At 45.7% G+C, this 19783-nt stretch overlaps 1 protein-coding gene across 1 annotated transcript in view; it reads left to right on the top strand.

Annotated features, from left to right (window-relative positions):
- The window catches only part of SCFD1 (sec1 family domain containing 1), a 177437-nt gene extending 170373 nt beyond the window's left edge, over nucleotides 1–7064 (top strand). Inside the window, exons 24-25 of the mRNA XM_089691176.1 lie at nucleotides 1588–1656; nucleotides 4680–7064. Of these exons, the coding sequence (XP_089547302.1) occupies nucleotides 1588–1656; nucleotides 4680–4703 (93 nt within the window). The 3' untranslated portion in view covers nucleotides 4704–7064. The remainder of the gene's footprint in view (nucleotides 1–1587; nucleotides 1657–4679) is intronic.
- Nucleotides 7065–19783: the final 12719 nt, after the last annotated feature.

Here is a 19783-nt window from a genome sequence, read left to right on the forward strand (position 1 = left end):
GAATCGCACTGCATTCCTATTCAAATCACATGCAATTCTTTGCAGTGCCATTAATTCTGTATCGCACTTCACCTGAACTAAAAAAAAGGTGCTGGCATCTTTTTTTTTTTTTTTTTCCTTGCCGCACTAGAATCGGATCGCCTGTGTGTTCACACCCATGCAATCCGATTCTGGCAGTCGCACTGCATTTTGTGAACTGTTTTGGGGTGTCCTTAATTTAAAATTGACACCCGCAGCAGATCGCAAGGAACGGAACGCAATTTCTATGTGTGTGGGAAATGCACAGAATTCGCAGTGTTTCCCACACCGCATATATGTGAACCAGGGCTTAAACAGTGTGGTTGATTTACGATTTACTAACACTGGAATGTGCAAAATCTGGTGCAGCTCTGCAAAGAAACCAATCAGCTTCCAGGTTTTATTGTCAAAGCCTAAATGAACAAGCTGAAGTTAGGAGCTGATTGACTATCATGCACAGCTGCACCAGATTTTGCACTTGGTTTTAATAACTCAACCCCAGTGTGTAATCCCCGGTTCACACCTATGAGGCCATGCGGGGCGCGTTTTGCTTGGGCATGAGAGTCCATTCATTTGAATAGGCTCCCGTGACACGCAGGGAAAAAAGTTCATGCACTACTTTGGAAAACGCAGCCCGCACGGGAACCTCTGTTCCCAGTACGGTTGCGTTTCCCAGTGCGTGCAGCGTGCCATTAGAAGTAATGGCACATGCTTGCAGGTCCGCAATTCTCTGTGCAGGTGGTGCGGCTGCATGGATTTTTGTGCGGATCCGCAGCGGCACCACCCGCACAGATGTGAACCTAGGGTCAAGCTGCATTTGCAGCCCTAGTGCAAATCCATCAATTGTAGATGGGTGCTTAAGATTACACTCATCTCAATATTCTAATTTGCCACCTAAAATCTGCAGTTCCGTTTCACTTTTCTTTTTGCATTTACCTACCCCTTCTCAACCAGTAACCCTTTTGAGGTATTACTGAGTGAGACTACTGTCTGTCTCTTAGGAAACTGTAAACAGGATGAGACTGTTCTCTTAACCTATCTCTCTAACTTTTCATTCCATTCTCTGAACTTGTTTTGTAGTTTTCTTTTCCTACCCTCCACACTTTTGTAGTTTATTTCCCCTGTCCTTACCAGCATCCTTTCTTTCTTTCTTTCCCTGATTTACACTTTCATGCTGTCTCTCATTTACCACCTCCTCTTCAGGCGCACAACTTGATTGACATGCAAAAAATAATCTACCTTATAAAAATAGTTTCGTGGCAGGCAACCAGCTCTGGCTTTTGCTTTCCTTTTGTATCCTGTTACTGGTTGCTAAGGCCTGTCCTTCCTTTTGCTTACTCTGTCATAGATGTTATTTATGTGACCCTTGCCAGTTCCTCAGATCCATTCCTTGGACCATTTTTCATCCTCCTAGCCTGCTACTGGTACATTATTGTTAACTCTTTAGGGATACCAGTGATGGTAGGATATTAAGCATTAGTTATATAGAGTTCAGTTTGGCTGATTGTAAAATGTAGAGCATGTAACTTAACACTGTATGTTGTCTTTTTTTCTTCTTTTCTTTTTTAGACCAAACAAGGAAAGCACATCCTTTATGGCTGTACAGAGCTTTTTAATGCTTCACAGTTTGTTAAACAGGTAATGAGTGCCTTTCTGCATACAGATGTAATTAAGTAAAGCCTATTAAATTCATTGGTTCATAACTCAGGTCCAAGTTTTCCCCTCGATGTTACTAGACTTAAAGCTGAACTCCAGGAATTCAGCCACTTTCTAAAATGTGCCAGATTGCTACAGATTAAGTCCAACAAGGTGCATGCCACCTGTAGACGTACTGTATATATCTTTAATTTACAATCCACATTTTTACCGCACGCTGGGAGCATAGTTATCACTACACTTCAGTTGTTGGACCTTCTAATCTCAACTTCTGCAGCTGCAGAGTCTTATGCAGTCGCTTTGTCAGCTCCTCCCTTTCTCCTGCCCAATCACAAATTCCTTTGTGTTATGTGAACCCATTCATTAAAGACAAAGCCTTCTGTGAATGGACAGTGGAGGGGAGGGGCAGGCAGAACTGCTGTGTGTGAGAAAGCAGCATCTCTCCTGTCAGAGTGCCCCGAGTATAGCAATAGCTGCACTCCCTGTGCTCAGTAAAACTGTCAGTTGTATGCAAAATAGATAAGTCCACGAAGTAGCATGTACCTCAATGAACTTAAAGTGTTACTAAGCCCACAACAGTAAAATCAGTTTGTATATGCAGTAAACAATGCTTGTTTTACTCACTGTGAAACCTAAGGGGTTAATCCTCCGCATTGTGTAAAAAGGCTGTTTGATCCTGACTTTTTTGATCCTCCCCTTCTTCTACTGTCCCCAATCAATCTACTGATAGTACAGAGCTCTAAGAGTCACTCTGCACATGCTCAGTTTAGAGTTTATGGCTAGAGAGATTTTTTTTTGAGGGGGAGGGTGCATGGGATCAGCACATGGCCAATCAGCACTGTTCAGACAAAGGGTAGAGGTCCTGCAGCCATAGGACAGTCAGAGCAGAATGAAAACTCCTCCTTCAAGCTTTAACCAGTGCTTGGCCAGACACTGATAGAAGTCACAAAACTGCTATATACTGCTGATCAGAAAAGGTATTTAGCAGATTATAGTTAGTAAAATAATTGCATTTCCATGTTGTGTGTACTGTGGGATATAGAAAATGCAGGGTCCTGGGTTTAGTACCACTTTAACCTATAGTAAGCCAACACATTCTAGGAAGTTGTTGAATTCCTGGAGTTCAGCTTTAATAAATTTAAGATAGAAAGACTTATAGTCTGGTGGAAGAACTGAGTTCCCTATAGCAACAGGTGAGACCCCTGCTTTAATTTTGTAAACTGTTAAATAATAGGGCTGATTGCATAACTGTGAAAAAAATACAACTGAAAACATTCAGTAGGGGAAAAAAATATTTTCTTCACCATGTAGTAAAAGTGATGATAATCAATGGGCCCTTAACACCTAAAAAAGTTCAAGAATCTCTCTCTTATTCCCAGTACATCAATCTTCATAGTCCACAACCCGTTGGTAAAAACATGCAGTACAACCCAAAAAAATGCACAGATATGAACCAGCCCTACCTATATTATGAAGCTGTCTCTAATTAAAGGAAAAAAAGGCAGTAAGCAATTTGATATCCCTTTACTGTGGTCTAATCAGTTGATTTCTCATCCATCCCCTAGTGTGCTGCATGGAAGATGAGCTCCATACAAACTGCAGCCATTGAAGGTGTTACCAGGGTAATCTAGCAAAGTACCATAGACTTCATTGGCAGCTAAATGTAGTCTTTGGGCCATTACAGGAGGAAACTCTGCCTTACGTATACAGCCCAAATCAACATTCCCATGCTTGTCTATGAAACTGTTGATATACCTGCAGGAAAATGTACTTTCCTGGTAGCCAGCTAAATCTGTGACGTAGTAGTAGCGTTATTACCATAACAGATCAGTGCCGCTTCAAGCTGCCAGTGCTGACACATACAGAGCACATCTCACGCCAAGATACAATATAGTATACAAGTATCACTGCACACGGTAATCAACTCTAGTGTGAAGTAATTGAAAGACAGGCTTCAGCTCAGATTCCTGCCCATTGGTTACACCCAGGGGCACACTGACAACTCATGGGGCCCCCGGGCAAGAGGGGATCATGGGGCCCCTGTGTCCTTGCCCAAACTCAAAAAAGCCTATGAAAAAGGTACCAGGGGCATCTCATGGGGCCCCCTACTGACCCTGGGCCCTCGGGCAGCGCCCGAGTTTCCAAATGGTCAGTCCGCCCCTGGTTACACCCCTCTGAGATGTTTCACCCGCCTATGCTGTATAGTGGTACCATTATCATGCTTGCAATGTCCACCACAATAGCCTGGTTTCATCAACTGAAATAAGACTTTCAAATAAAAAGTCTTAATATAATATCAAGTGCTGATGAGGGTTTACTTTGCCATAGCATTTTTTGTAGGAGACTGGGGTTGACCGCTGAGTTTGTAAAAAGCACTTATCTCATATCACATGCTCCTAATGCCAACTGGAAGCTGTGATAGAATTACCTTGCACTATAATGGCAAATTATAACAACATTCCTCTTTGTGTCCTTGGTCCATTCAACTCCCAGTGCTGCCTGCATTGTCTATACATTTTTTGATAATGGAATTTGTGCTATATTAGAAATGAGCCTAATGTAGCACAAATTCCATTACCAAAAAATGTATAGATAAATTGTCACTGCCTTCATCTCAGCACCAGATTATAAAAGGGGCTAGTAAACGTCAGCTTTTGAAAGTGAGTGAGAATCTGCCATAGTAGAAATGCTGGAGCTGCTTTTGTTAATTTATTTAAGGACCCCAGCTCTGGAGTTATCGTATCTTTGCATCATTGGGTGGTAAGTCACTGGCCTTAGACAGGTATGTAGGTTAAGGGTTTTTAATTCATTCCAAATGACTAACATATTAATTAGTGAATAGAGCATAAGGATGACCCTCTTGGAGCGTGCACCTCCAGGAGGCGCAAGCTCTCATTGTTTCTTCTGGACAGGCTTCCTGTACTGAAATTGGTTATATTTGTGTCATTTTGTGTATTAATTTCATGTGGGAAGAGGTTTCATGGATGTTTTCTGTTTCCTCCTAGTTGTCTCAGCTTGGACAGAAGTAACAGATGACATGGCCTCAGATCATGTTCCGCTCTTATCCAGGTTGTGATCTTACCATGCACGGACTTGAAGGCCCGGCCTATACTTGCACCGTTCCATAAATCCTTCTATCGGCAGAGCCGTGCGCCTGTTTCTGCAAGTCTGCCAGAAAAATTAACGCTACATTTCTGCAGACTCGGAGATAAACGCTGTACTGGCTCCTCTAACTTTATGAAAGGACTCCCATATTTAACATTGCTAGAGGTTTGCCAGCCACAGTAAATTGGCATTAACATTCTCTCTGTACAAAGAGGTTATTTGAAAATAAAAACAAGATATTGTTTAATTTTATAAAGCACATTGTGTGTGTTCAGAGTTCTGCTTTCTGAATAGGACTATAAGAAACAGTGGATTATAATACTGGATACACTGCAAGTTAGGAGTCATCCACATTTAGCCTTGTCCTCAACAGTTCTGTACACACCAAAACCATCCAATGCAGAAATCAATCTGTTTCAGCTTATGAGACACTTAGAAATAAAGCTTAGGGAAACCATTCAAATGAACGGATTCAATGAGGCAAATGGCAGTAACTAGTAGCATTCATGTTTTATTACTTTAATTTCAGTAGATCTATAGGCAAAATGTTTTTTTTTTCCTTTTGGATAGAGTAAGGGAGGGTTATAACCCCTGTCAGGTTATTTTTTGCCATTTGTGCCCCAGATGGGGAGATTTACCTTCACTTCCTGTCCCATAGCCAAAACAGCAAGTGAGATTATCTCTACAAATCAAGAGAATATTTAGGGGACCCCCAGGTCACCAGAACTAGTGACCCCATTGGAAGATTTCCCCTCTATTACTTTTCTGGGGACAACCCAAAATTTGGGATTTTTTTATTTTCACTTTCAATGATAATGGTAAACAGGACAAATAGAGAGGGTGAATCTCCCTAATGGGGACAAAGCAATAAAAACCTGACTGGTGTTCTAATCCCTCTCCACTCTATCAAAAACTGAACAAAGTGTTGCCTTTAGTTATGCTTTAAGTTTGTTTTAAATTAATTCAGTTATTGAAAAATATATATCGCCTTCTATTGGCTTCATGCTTATGACACATCAGGAGGTGTTGACCAATGAAATTAGCAACACAGTCATGCGTAAATCAGGCTTCCTCTCAGTAAAGCCTCTGCGACAGGTTTACTGTATATTTTACCCCTGCAACTGTAATCCTGTGCAGCCAACTGTGACAGATTTTCAATATTCTGAGAGATTTATCACTGAAGGTGAGAGAAGTGTTTACTGGAAACACACACAATAAAGTTTGTTTACCCAAACATTTGGATAGGAAGGAACCCCTTTCAGAGTTGACTACTATCCAGGGCTCCATTAAAGAGCCTTCCTCACTTACTATACTGCGGACAATCTTTTACCAGACAAAGTGAAAGAAAATATGCAAGGGACAACAATCAAAATCTGCCTGTCTGCTGGTCATCTCTTTCCACACCATCCTGGATTCCCTGAATGCTTTGCAGCTTTTTCTATGCTGTTTACTTTAAATTTTAAGGACTACATATCCCATAGTACCTTGCTGCCTGCAAGTAGCGGTTCTTGTATTAACTCCGCCTTCTGAAATTCCTCCTCTCAGCACCTCTGTAATTCAGACAAGAGGTTCTGTGAAACGTGTGGCACAGCAGTGCCTACTCACACGCCATATTAAATACGTATCAAAGAATTCAAATAATCGTGAGGGTTTCCCAACTACGAGACTGTTCAGATTAATTGGAATAAGCTAAAATTTATTGAAATACAATGAATTTTATGAGTTTACATTTTGACTATAGACACGCTTTAATCTAAACAAAAAATAACATTTTACTTTATTCTGTGTTGCTGTTAGATTTCCTCTCACTTCTTGCTGTGTCTTTTACAAGGCAGAAAGTAAAAGAATCTCTTCAACAACAATAAATTAGACAGGATTTCCAATCCTTCCCACTCTATACATGTATATCTATAGATACACTTTAGGAAATGACCAGGGGCAGGTTTATTCTGGCGCAGTGCTACTTTAGAGCAGCTGAGGAAGGAGTTTATGAATCAAACTGTAGCTTTGTAATAAATCTGTGTCACTGTTTAGCATTGCTTTGCTGTTCAACCGACTTGAAAGATGTCACCTTTTGGTGTGCACAGTAGATGGGCAAAACCTGGGAGAAAGGTTGTGTGCAATATCAAATATGTGATGAGAATTACATGTACCTCCCAAGCTACTGGTTGTGGACCTCTAATCTAAAATATTCTTGGACAGAAATATGATTTTAGTGGAATTATTTTTTATTTTTATTTTATGTTTTTTCTCTTTGAAATAAAAAAATATTTTAAAGAACCAAATGTTTGGTAATTTGTAACTTCTTTTCTTTTCTTGTACTTTGATTAATACTGGAATGCATATATAGTCAAGTTATATTGCAGCCTACAGGATTGGACAATTGCAAGCGAAAATTGTATGCCAGTCCAGGATGACCCTTCCCCTGCCTAGCATGCGTTAGTTTTTTGCTACTGTCCTAGGAGAATTTATGCCTGGATTTTAGCTTCCATTAACTTCAATCAAGATTCTTTACTGCATCACTGCTTGAGCTGGTTTCTAGACGGCAGCTATTTGGATAGGCTGATCAGTCTATGGTGGTTACCTTCACCTACAGGTGACCGTTAGGGAGCTACCTTGCTATCTGCAATTCTGATTGTCCTTCCAGTTTCCCGCTACCTTCGGTTATACTGCTGAAAGGGCTTACACTGAGGCACTGAGTACTGCAGCAATCAGCTGCTTTGAGTGTCATGCACATATACTTCATGCTGTCTTTCCTGACATTGAGCCTAGAAGTATTATTCCACTGCTGTTCCTGTGTTGCAAGGTACCACAAGAAATTACAATCAATGCTCAATGACATGATCACCTCCAGACTTCTGATCCTCATTAGCCACTACCAGCTTGGGTCCTTTCCTCACACGTTGAACCTAGTTGCATCACCACCATGTGGTTGCAGCATGTCATTACATAGACACAGAGGGGACAGCCCTTGCTGCTATGGGTGACCCCAGCCCATACTGTTCTAACAGTTCCAGGGGCATTTACTCAATCTGAGGGCACTGACATCTGAAATCCATGGTTTAGAGTCACCCTTTACCCTGTCAAATAAGATTAGGTCCCCTACCGTAGTCACAGAAGACTCCATCACAGATACTGAGCTCTAAGGTTCCAGTCTTGTTCCAACACTTTCCCTTTTAGAGTTGATCTCTGTGCTTCCTGTGGCCCACTTACTGATTGCTGTGACCATCTCTGACTCAGTCAGAGTCCCAACAGTCTATCTCCGAAGAAATCAGTTTTTGAGGCACCGCAGTCTCCTACCATTACTTCAGATGCTTCATGCCTTTATTGATGCAGGGCATACTACTGCATTTGTGGGCTCAGCTTGCTGTCTACAGACTTGGGTTTTTCAAAGCTTCTAAATCTTTCCATTGCATCCAATATTCAAGGTATTCCTCTATGCAGACTGAAAGCACCCTGAAGGGCCCTGGGCCCCATCTGACTATTTGTTGTAACTGTTACTGTTCACCTTTGGGAGGAAATTGAAACAGTGGTGAACTGTGGTCTATACCCACTGTGGCTCTACCAGTGACCCACTTTAAAAGGAAACTTTCTAGACCTGTATAGAATATGCTTACCTTATTTTACTGACCAGCAGTTTAGGTCCCTTCTTAAAATCCCAATTCTCTCTGTCAGATTCTGCCCTCTATTCTGTATTGGCTCATAAGAAATATTTAGACTTCCGGGGTAGACCATTTTGTAATAGAGTGGGTGGAAGTTCCTTCCTTTATCTACTTTTGCAGCAAATCCTCCCAGACCCATATAGCATGACTAAGACAGCCCATAATGCTAAAAGTCAGAAACCAGTTAAGCCTGCTGCCAAATCTTCTGCATGAAGGTGTGCCCCCACTTCAAGTAGGGGCTGATTGAGATTCCTTGGGTAGTTTGCCCATCAGGCATTTGGGTGCAGAGAGTGGCCCTTTAGGCTCACAGGCTAATCCGCCTGCCTCTGCCACTTTCTTCAGCTGCCCCCACCTTGCTTCCCTGTGCTTCTGCACAGATAAATGCACCGTTTCTGGTCCTCCTGGGTTCCTCTCATTCATGGATCCCCTGCTTTTGTTCCAGTGTTACCTCAGCTTCTGGAGCTGTGCCTCATCTGGGCCACTACTCTCTTATTTAGAAAAACTCCCCTCCAGTGATACCTAGTACCCCTCAGCATCCCCCTTTTTCAGAGGGACTCCCTGACATACTAGGTCAGTTGGACCCAGCCTTGACTGTCCCTCACCCAAATAGAGATCTAAATGCCCAGTGACTCCCATGCATGCCTGATACTTCTCAGAGTATTTACTCCTCTGTTTGGTCTAGCTCATCTCCCCAAAGGGCTTAACACCTCTAAGATCAAGCCATTTCTGGCTTCAGGTTTCAGGGAGATGGAAACTGTCACCTGTAGTTGAAGGTAACCACCATAGTTGCTTGCCACATAGGTCCACAGATTGTTTACCTTTAGGCACTTCCTCATCAGGCAGGAAATCATTCCTTTCTCCTCCCCTGCAGGATAATTTGGTTTTAGGGGACCCCCTCTAAAGGCCATCTCTCTCTTTCTGTCTTCTCAGCCACTTTCGCCTCTAAGGTAGGTCTAGTTCTTGGGCAGTCTAACAAATCTGCCTGTATAGACCAAGTAGTTCTGGTGTGACTACTGTGCTTCTCCATTAGATGGCTGGTTAGGAATCTTCTCCCCCTGTCAGGGGTTTCCCTCAATGAAAATCATCTGGGGCTGCTTTCTCATCCTCCAAAAAAGTGGATCCCTCTACTTCATGGGATCATCTCTTGTGCAGATCCCCTGTTTTAGACCCTGTTGGACACTATCAAGGTGCTGCTGAAAATAGGAATCCTTCCTGTATCTGATATCTGCTGTGGACAGTAGTCTGTCTCTCACACTGTTCCAATAAGGACAATTCCCTTAAAACCAGTTCTTCTCAACTGGTAGCCTCTGGACATTGAAGAAAGGTTCATGCTTCTAAACATGCTTTAGACTCTGGGTGGCAGGTCATGCTTAACCAAGGAGGAACCTACTCTCCCTGGATTGTCTGTAGGCAGATAACACATGCTGTGGGTATCCTCTGACAAAATAAGTAATTTCTTAATGACTGTAGGGAACCTGTCCACTTGCCATAGGATCCTCTTGGCTGATTTGTAGCTTATTAAGGCAGGCCTTAGACCTTTGGGTTGATGCTAGGGATTTGCAGGTTTATTCTTCAGCAGAATCCCATTGCTGGATTTTGCTGCCCCTCTTTATGGCCCTAGTAGTGGCTGCCACAATGGTTGCGAACATGGCATTTTTCTATGGAGGCAGTGGACTGAAGTGTTGCTAATGATTGTGCAATGCATGAGGAAATTACATGTGAAGTTTTGCACAGACATGTACTGTGCTGTGCATATTAATTCTTAATGACTGCGGTGGTAATTTATAAGGAAAGCAGGACAGGGGAACTGAGAATGAGCTAGTTGTGGATGCATGTTTTTGAGACCTAGGAATCACTCAGACGTACCACTGATGCGTTTCGAGGGACATACCCCCTTCTTCAGATGCTTTGAATGTCAGAATGTACATCTGAGTGATTCCTAGGACTTTACAACACGCATCCACATCTAGAAGCTCCGAAAGCTTCAGATTGCAGTTCAGCTACTCTTGTCCAGGGTTTTGCAGAGAGAAATCCTGTTGACACCAGACAAGTCTCCTGTTCTAGACTACTAGATTCGTCTGGGCTAGTCGACAAGGTCCTCCCTCTGCTGGTGGCTCTGGTTTCCTCCCCTACAGGCTAGGAAGTCCTTTTCCTGCTTCACTGGATAGTAGTCACAACAAATGCCAGCCAGCCTGTCCGGGTGGGGGGGGGGGGTATCCTGCATTCAAGATCTGCACTAGATCACTGGACTCTTGAGGAGGCTCAGCTATCCATCATCATTCTAGGACTGTGAGTGATCAGATTGTGTCTGGAGCATTGGATGGATCTTCTCTGAGGGTTCCCAGTCAGGAGCCAGTCAGAGCAATGGCCTATGTCAACTACCAAGGTGGAACAAGCAGTGCAGCATGAAGGTATCCCACATTTTGCTGTGTCCCAGGCATCAAGAATAGGCAGGCAGCTTACCTCAGCCTCCAGACAATGGATCGGAGACTGGTCCCAACTCCTGGACCTATTCTGTCAGATCTGACTACACTAGGAGACCCAAGATGTGAATCCTATGGTATCCCTCAACAGGAAGGTTCCAAGATTTGAGGTGAGAGCATGGAATCCTCTGGCGAATGCAGCACACGAACTGGTGGTACCATGGGACCAGTATAATCTCATTTACGCCTTTCCTTCTTTCAAGCTGCTCCCTTGCCTGCTGTGCGGGATAGAGGCAGAAGGGATTCCGGTCCTTCTGGTAGCTCCAGACTGGCCTCGTTTACCATTGTATGCTGGTGTGGTGCAACTGGTCACAGGCTCTCCCTGGTGATTGCCTGTTTGGGAGGACCTCCTGTCCCAGGGTCTGGTCTATCCTGCTTTACTGTCTCTGGCTTACACAGCATGGCTATTGAAGCCAGGTTTAGGAACAGGGGGTTGTTGTGTTTGGTGATCCCTGTAATGTTGAAGGCACGCAAGTCTACCTCTTGGAAGATATTGTTGCACCTGGAAGGCTTATATTCCCTAGTGCGAGGCTAGGATGTCCATCCAAGTTTCTGCTCGGTGGATAGTGTTTTGTTCTTTTTCCAATGGGGTGTTGCACAACAGCATACCTTGAGTACCATTAAAGGCAGGTTTGTGTCCTTGCGGTCTTTTTTTGGGGGAACCTTGACCATGTATTCCTTGATCTGCACTTTCATTAAAGGCGTTTGTCAAGTGGCGCCTCCTGTGTGCTCCCTGTTTCTGCTGTGGGACTTTCAGTCCTCCAGAAACTTCCCTTTGGGAGTATTCTTAGTATAACTGCTTACTTTTTCTTAAAGTGACCTTCTTGGTTGCTGGCACGTCCATGCGGCGGGTGTCAGAACTTAGCCTGTGTCAGGGATCCCCTCGATCCCCGCCGCGATGGTCCCGGCGCAGGCGCAGTATGCCGCCCTGTGCAGGGACGCGGGCTCTAGGTCCGGGCCGGCCGCGGCGCGTGAGTTCGCGCATGCGCAGTAGGAGCCGCGGCCGCCCGCTGGGCACCAATGGCAGCGCAGGGCGCGATATTTAAACGGCCCTGAGCTGTCGTTCAGTGCCTTCTGGTCTTGTCCTTGCCCTGTATCCTGAATCTGAACCTGTACCTGTAAGTTGCTGACCCGGATTGTACCTGACCACTGCTGAATTCTCCTGCCCAGACCCTTGCTTTGCCTGACCTCTCTTCCGTATGTCCCCTATTGGATCTGACCTACTGTTGTTGACCTGGCGTGTGACCCGACTATTCTCTGCCCGCTGCCTTGTACCGTGCTGTCCTCCCCGTTACCGACCCGGCTTGCCTGACTCTGCACTTGCTCCACCATCCATTCATCCGTCCCTCCACTTCACCAGCAGGGGCGGGGATCTTCTTCGTGGAAAAAAAAGACAAATCTCTGAGACCATGTATAGACTACCGGGAGCTGAACAGGGTCACGATTAAAAATCGTTACCCATTACCGTTAGTGCCAGAGTTATTTCAGAGCCTGAAGGCTGCGGTCATATTTACTAAACTTGATCTAAGGGGGGCGTACAACCTAGTTCGCATAAGGGAGGGGGACGAGTGGAAAACTGCGTTCCGTACACGGTTTGGGCACTTTGAATACCTGGTCATGCCATTTGGTCTGTGCAATGCACCAGCCACATTTCAGCATTTCGTAAACGATATTTTTAGGGATTACCTGGACATTTTCGTTATCATTTACCTGGACGATATACTGATTTTCTCATCCTCCCTGAAGGATCACAGGATACATGTGGCAAGGGTGTTGGGGCGGTTACGTCAGCATGGGTTATACGCCAAGGCAGATAAGTGTTGCTTTGAGCAACCTAGCATTACGTTCCTGGGGTTGATTATCTCCACCGCGGGGGTCGCAATGGACCCTCAGAAAGTCTCGGCGATTTTGGAGTGGCCGGTACCCGCGGACAAAAAAGGCGTCCAGCGGTTTATCGGTTTTGCGAATTTCTACCGGAAGTTCATTAAGAACTTCTCGGGTCTGGTCTCCCCCATAACTCAGTTGACCAAGCTTGGAACCCGGTTCAGATGGACGCCGGAGGCTCAGGAAGCCTTTGAGGCCTTGAAGAAGCTCTTTACCTCGGCACCCATTCTGGGCCACCCGGACGCTGCCCTGCCATACATCTTGGAAGTAGACGCTTCAGAGAATGCGGTGGGGTCCATCCTGTCCCAGCGAAAGGGCACCAAAGAATTGCTCCATCCTGTAGCGTTCTTCTCAAGGAAACTTACCCCAGCAGAAAAGAATTACGATATCGGTGATCGAGAGTTGTTGGCCATCAAAACAGCTCTCGAAGAATGGAGGTACCTGCTAGAAGGTGCCTCACACCCCATCTTGATCTTCACAGATCACAAGAATCTCGAGTACCTGAGGACCGCCAAACGCTTACGCCCACGGCAGGCAAGATGGGCATTGTTCTTCTCCAGGTTCATTTTTCACATCACGTATAGGCCCGGATCTAAAAATACGAAACCTGATGCACTATCTCGCATGTTTGAAGACTCCAAAGAAGATCCGGTACCTGATACGATTCTGTCTGCAGGAAATTTCTTGGCGCTCCAGACGGACCTTCGGTCCAAGCTATTGGAGGCATCCACGGCCGCGTCAGTCCCAGTTGGTGTGTCCCTCCAGAACAAGGGGGGACTCCTATGGAAGGATGGGTTGGTCATGGTCCCTGAAGAGGTCCGGACCCTTGTCCTGGGACATTGCCATGACCACCCGATGGCGGGACACTTTGGCCCAGCCAAGACCCTGGAGCTTCTCCAACGCTCTTTTTGGTGGCCAAGTATGGCCAAGGATTGTAAACTCTATGTAAGATCCTGTACCATCTGCCAGAAAAACAAGCCATCGAGGAACAAGGCTTGGGGACTGCTGCGTCCCTTGCCGATTCCTGAACGACCGTGGCAAGGGATCGCAATGGACTTTATAGTCGAGCTCCCACCGTCCCAAGAACACACCGCGATCTTCGTGGTCATCGATCGATTATCGAAAATGGCTCACTTTGTACCATTAAGGAAGACTCCGTCTGCGTCCGAGACTGCGCGAATATTCATCCAGGAAATCTTAAGATTACATGGAATCCCCGGAGGACATTGTCTCGGATCGTGGGGTCCAATTTACATCTAGATTTTGGAGGGCCCTGTGCAAGGCCCTGGATATCAAGTTGTCCCTCTCCTCTGCTTTCCACCCTCAGACCAACGGACAGACCGAGAGGACCAACCAGACCCTAGAACAATACTTGCGTTGCTACACATCCTTCCTTCAGGATAATTGGTTACCACTGTTACCTTTAGCGGAATTTGCATATAACAACGCAAGCCATTCAGCGACAGGGCAATCTCCGTTCTTCTCTAACTACGGATTTCACCCTGTCTTTCTTCCTGATTTGGTCTCTGAATGCCCAGTTCCGGCAACGCAAGACGCATTAAACTTCTTCTCCTCGAACAACAAAGTACTACAGGAAGCCATCGCTCGGGCCCAGGAGGATAACAAGAATGCATATAACAAGAAACGAAGAGGGAATCTGGTGCTGAAGCCTGGGGATAAGGTATGGTTGGCAACAACCAACTTGAGAATGCTTTGTCCCTCAAAGAAATTGGGACCTAAATTCGTGGGGCCTTTTTGTGTGAAGCGAATGATCAACGAGGTAACATATGAACTTACCCTCCCTGAAACATTCAAAATGCATCCTGTTTTCCACGTGTCCTTACTTAAACCTGTGATCCCGGATGCCTTCCCAGAACGAGAATCCAGACCTCCGGAGGCCATAACGGTGGAGGGACAAGAAGAATATGAGGTGGAAACGATCCTGAAGTGCCGAAGAAGGGGGGGCCAGACCCAATTTCTTATAAAATGGAAGGGCTATGGCCCCGAGGACAATTCTTGGGAACCAGCCCATAATGTCCATGCACCCAGACTTGTCCGGCGGTTTCTTCGTGACCACCCGTGGTGGAGAGATCGGGTGGGCATCCGGAGGTTGCCCGTAGGGGGGGGGCAATGTCAGGGATCCCCTCGATCCCCGCCGCGATGGTCCCGGCGCAGTATGCCGCCCTGTGCAGGGATGCGGGCTCTAGGTCCGGGCCGGCCGCGGCGCGTGAGTTCGCGCATGCGCAGTAGGAGCCGCGGCCGCCCGCTGGGCACCAATAGCAGCGCAGGGAGCGATATTTAAACGGCCCTGAGCTGTCATTCAGTGCCTTCTGGTCTTGTCCTTGCCCTGTATCCTGTATCCTGAATCTGAACCTGTACCTGTAAGTTGCTGACCCGGATTGTACCTGACCACTGCTGAATTCTCCTGCCCAGACCCTTGCTTTGCCTGACCTCTCTTCCGTATGTCCCCTATTGGATCTGACCTACTGTTGTTGACCTGGCGTGTGACCCGACTATTCTCTGCCCGCTGCCTTGTACCGTGCTGTCCTCCCCGTTACCGACCCGGCTTGCCTGACTCTGCACTTGCTCCACCATCCATCCATCCATCCATCCATTCCTCTCAGCGGGGTTCCCAGACCTCCTCATATCAGGCTCTCTCCCGTGGGAGCCCCTGGCGACCACCCCTACCACTGACGGGTGTCCTCAGTAAGCACGACCTGGTCCCGGGGTACTCCAAGTCCATCCCCACCATCAGGGGCTCTGGTGAACAAGTACTCTGGGACTTAGACTCCGTGCGCTGGGGACGCCTGATTAGTGGAGTGCTAGTGGTGTCGCCAGGCGGTCCCTTACAGCCTGTGAGGCTCCCTCTCTGGTCTTGCACAAGAATAAGGTTGCTCAATGTCCATAGCCTTCCTTTCCTCTGAAAGTGATGTCAGATTTTTTTTTTTGCTTATAAATTGTGTTTTTTAAAGTTTGTATGATAAGTTACAAAACCGAAACAGTAAACAAAACTTCTCAACAACAGTGGCTCAGGTATATCTTGCGATCAATGAGAAAAATCATACATATAGAATATGCATATGTAGCAGCTAAAGCAGTAATCACAGTAGAATTGGTCAAGTAAGTGCATTGGCTGCATAGGCAGGCATCAGAAACCAGTTAGGTACTGGTAAAGTGTTAAATCTATTCTCATACAGGAGAAAGGGAGGAGGTATGGAGACATGAAGGACCAAGGACGACCACCCACACGCCACCATCCCCCCAGAAATAACAAACACACCTGGTCAAGGTACAACACAGTTATCAGTATTTGCTCTAGCTTCAATAGTAGAGGGGGACTCAAGCCATATATCCCATACCTTGTGAAATTTCTTGGGACATCCACGAAAAAGATATATAATTTTGTACAAAGGTTAACCGAGTTAACAAGTTTCTTCTAACAGTCCAATGAAGGAAGCCTTTCCGATTTCCAAGCTCATACAATTGCCTTCCTGGCATAAAAAAGGAGTAAACTTAGAAGGGTTCTAGATTCTCTATTAAACGCCAAGTGATTGACTAAACCCAGCAGACATAAAGCAATCGTTTGGGGAACTGATATCATGGTTCGTGAGTAGATAAAACAAACATCAGCTACCCTGAACATGAGGGCAGGATCAAAAGACTTGGGTAAATAAGTAATCACAAGCACCCTCCCAGTCCTTGCTATTTAGGTCTGGCACCTCCGCCTGCCAGTTGGACTGCAGAAGGTCGAACCCAACATGAACTAGTGCCAAAAAAGCCTTGGTGGTGTCAGATTTTCTCCGGAATGAGGACATTGTCCTACCTTCCTTGTGTCCATCGCAACATAAAGAAGTTGCGTTGCACTCCTTGAATGTATTCCAGGCAGTTCATGTGTGCCTGTCAACTACGGCCTACTTCTGGAGGATGGATGCTTTTTTTTGGTGCTGACAGATGGTCCAAGAAAAGGCTTGTTTAGGCCCCAACGTTTTGCAAATCACTGTTTAAGATTCCTTGTTTTTGGTTTGCCCATGTCTTCCTGAGACCCTGCTTCGGGACGTTCCTATGGTCAAGAGTCAGAAGAGCTCTGTCTGTCAATGAATGTAAGAGAAAACAGTATTTTGTTACCGTAAAATCGTTTTTTCTGCGTTCATTGACGAACAAAGCACCTACCCCTATTGTTTGGATTTTATACTTCTGACACTGCTATAGCAGAGAAGGGGTTTATACCAGCTAGGACTGCCCGTAGCCTTCCTTAACTTGGCCATGTCTCTGATCACTGAACCCCTTGTACTTCTAGGCACCCCAAGTAGGTTGCAGTTCTGGAATATGACAGCACTGGAGGATAATGGGTTACTGGTAGCTTCAAGTTTGATTCTTCTCAAATCTTTGGCAATTAATTTGCATCATTTTTTTCTCAACACGTTTCTTGAGAACCTGTTGACTATTCGCAACAAAACGTTTGATGGTTCTGTGATCGTGCCTCAATATCTTAGCAAGTTCAAGTGCTGCATCCCTCTGAAAGACCTTTTACAATTTTTGACTTCTCAGGCCCATTTTGGCTGAGGAAAAGAAGCTGCCTAATAATTATGCACACCTTGATATAGGGTGTTGATCTCCTTAGGCCACACCCATCTTCATTACACAAATACACATCACCTGATATGCTTAAATCCAATAAGCATTCACGTTTATACAGCTTGGAGATGGACAATATGCATAAAAATTATGATTTGGTCAAAAAACTCACCTGCCTAACAATTGTGCACGCAGTGTAGGTGAATACTCATAAACTTTTCTGTGAAAATCAGTTGGTTGGAAATAAATAGTAATTTGTCTATATCATAGCGATCACTACTATTCCTATTGGATGTGAAGTGGAACTTTATAAATCAATTGGATGCTGAACCAGCAAGTATAGGAAGAAAGAGTGGTTAAAAAGTGACAAAAGATCACCTTTGCCTTTTCAAAAATAGCCCCCTGGGAAGTTAAATGCTAGGCTTAAAAGTTTGTGTTGTTTGTAGATGGCCTCATCCCTTAAATGTGCCTCTAAATTATTGACTTACAATAACATAAATCACTAGCTATTGCAGGAGAATGTGAAGCTATTTCATGTTGTTCAGCTGAAGGTTATTATGTCTTGGAAAGAGAATATATCTGCCAATTCCAGGTATTGTATATAACTGCTCCCGACATCTGTTTCCCCCACATATTAACAATTACCCATTTCTTACCTGTTTAACCTCTTCCCACATGCTGAGTTTGCGGTATTCAGTAATGTATCCATGTAATACCATGGCTGCTAGTAGAGGGTATATCACTCATGGACCCTAGACACAAATGTAGAACTAAATATGCGTGTTAATATAACCACAATTAAATAACAAAGGATTGCTAATAAATCTATCTACATTTGATAAAAATATTTTAGTATACTGTAGTTTTAATAGGAAAGATTCTAGTACTTGAGTTTATCCTGATAATTAGAGATGAGCGAATTATTCAAAAATTCGGTTCGGCTGATTCGCCGAATTCGCCGATTAAATTTGCTTCGTGCCAAATATATTCGCTGCGAATTTAACTTATAAAAAGGGTGTTTCTAGGCTTCAGAGAGCCTTTATATTAGTGCAGAACACTGTACCTTTAATTTAAATGCCCTTGGAGTCTGCTGGGGAAGAGAAATAATACTGTCAGTCAGTATGACATGCAGATGAGTGCCGTCGATCTTAGAATCACCGCACACTTCACTCATTTGGGCAGTCACGGGGCCAAATCAGAGTGTGGAGCCACAGTGTGGCGGTGGAGGCAGCAGCAATGGGAGGCCATACAGCACCCTATGACAAAATGGAACCCACCAGCAGTGTGAGGAGACCTGAAAGTGGCACATGGCAGAGTGTGGCGATGGAGACAGCAGCAATGGGAGGCCGTACAGGGACCCATGACACACTCTGGACCTGGCAGCAGCATGAGGAGGCGGTACAGGGGCCCATGACAGATTACGGGCATGGCAGCAGCATGAGGAGTCGGTACGGGGGCCCATGGCAGATTACGGGCCTGGCAGCAGCATGAGGAGGCGGTACAGGGGCCCATGGCAGAGTGGCGGAGCGTAAGCAGCTAAAATTGAAGGCCATACAGAGGCCTATGTTAAAAAGTCCCCCCAGCAGCGGCGTGGGGAGACGACTATCAAGAGTCCAATGGCAGAGTGGCGGAGCAGAAGCAGCTTCAATTGAAGGCCATACACAGGCCTAGGTTAAAAAGCGGAAGCCGTCAGCAGCGTGAGCAGACGACAGAGACACATGGCGCAGGGTGGCGGTGGATGCAGCAGTATTCGGAAGCCAAACACAGGCCTCGGTTAAAAAGCGGAAGCCGTCAGCAGCGTGAGCAGACGACAGAGGCACATGGCGCAGGGTGGCGGTGGAGGCAGCAGCAATAGAAGGCCATACAGCACCCTATCACAAAATGGAACCCACCAACAGTGTAAGGAGACCTGAAAGTGGCACATGGCGCAGGGTGGCGGTGGAGGCAGCAGTATTCGGAAGACATACACAGGACTAGTTTAAAAAGCGGAAGCCGTCAGCAGCGTGAGCAGACGACAGAGGCACATGGCGCAGGGTGGCGGTGGAGGCAGCAGTATTCGGAAGCCATACACAGGCCTAGGTTAAAAAGCGGAAGCCGTCAGCAGCGTGAGCAGATGACAGAGACACATGGCGCAAGGTGGCGGTGGATGCAGCAGTATTCGGAAGCCAAACACAGGCCTCGGTTAAAAAGCGGAAGCCGTCAGCAGCGTGAGCAGACGACAGAGGCACATGGTGCAGGGTGGCGGTGCAGGCAGCAGCAATGGAAGGCCATACAGCACCCTATCACAAAATGGAACCCACCAACAGTGTAAGGAGACCTGAAAGTGGCACATGGCGCAGGGTGGCGGTGGAGGCAGCAGTATTCGGAAGACATACACAGGACTAGTTTAAAAAGCGGAAG

This window comes from Staurois parvus, unplaced genomic scaffold (assembly GCF_062004578.1).
Source record: "Staurois parvus isolate SC_StPar_1 unplaced genomic scaffold, SC_StPar_1.0 ptg000553l, whole genome shotgun sequence".
Classification (NCBI taxonomy): Eukaryota; Metazoa; Chordata; class Amphibia; order Anura; family Ranidae; genus Staurois; species Staurois parvus.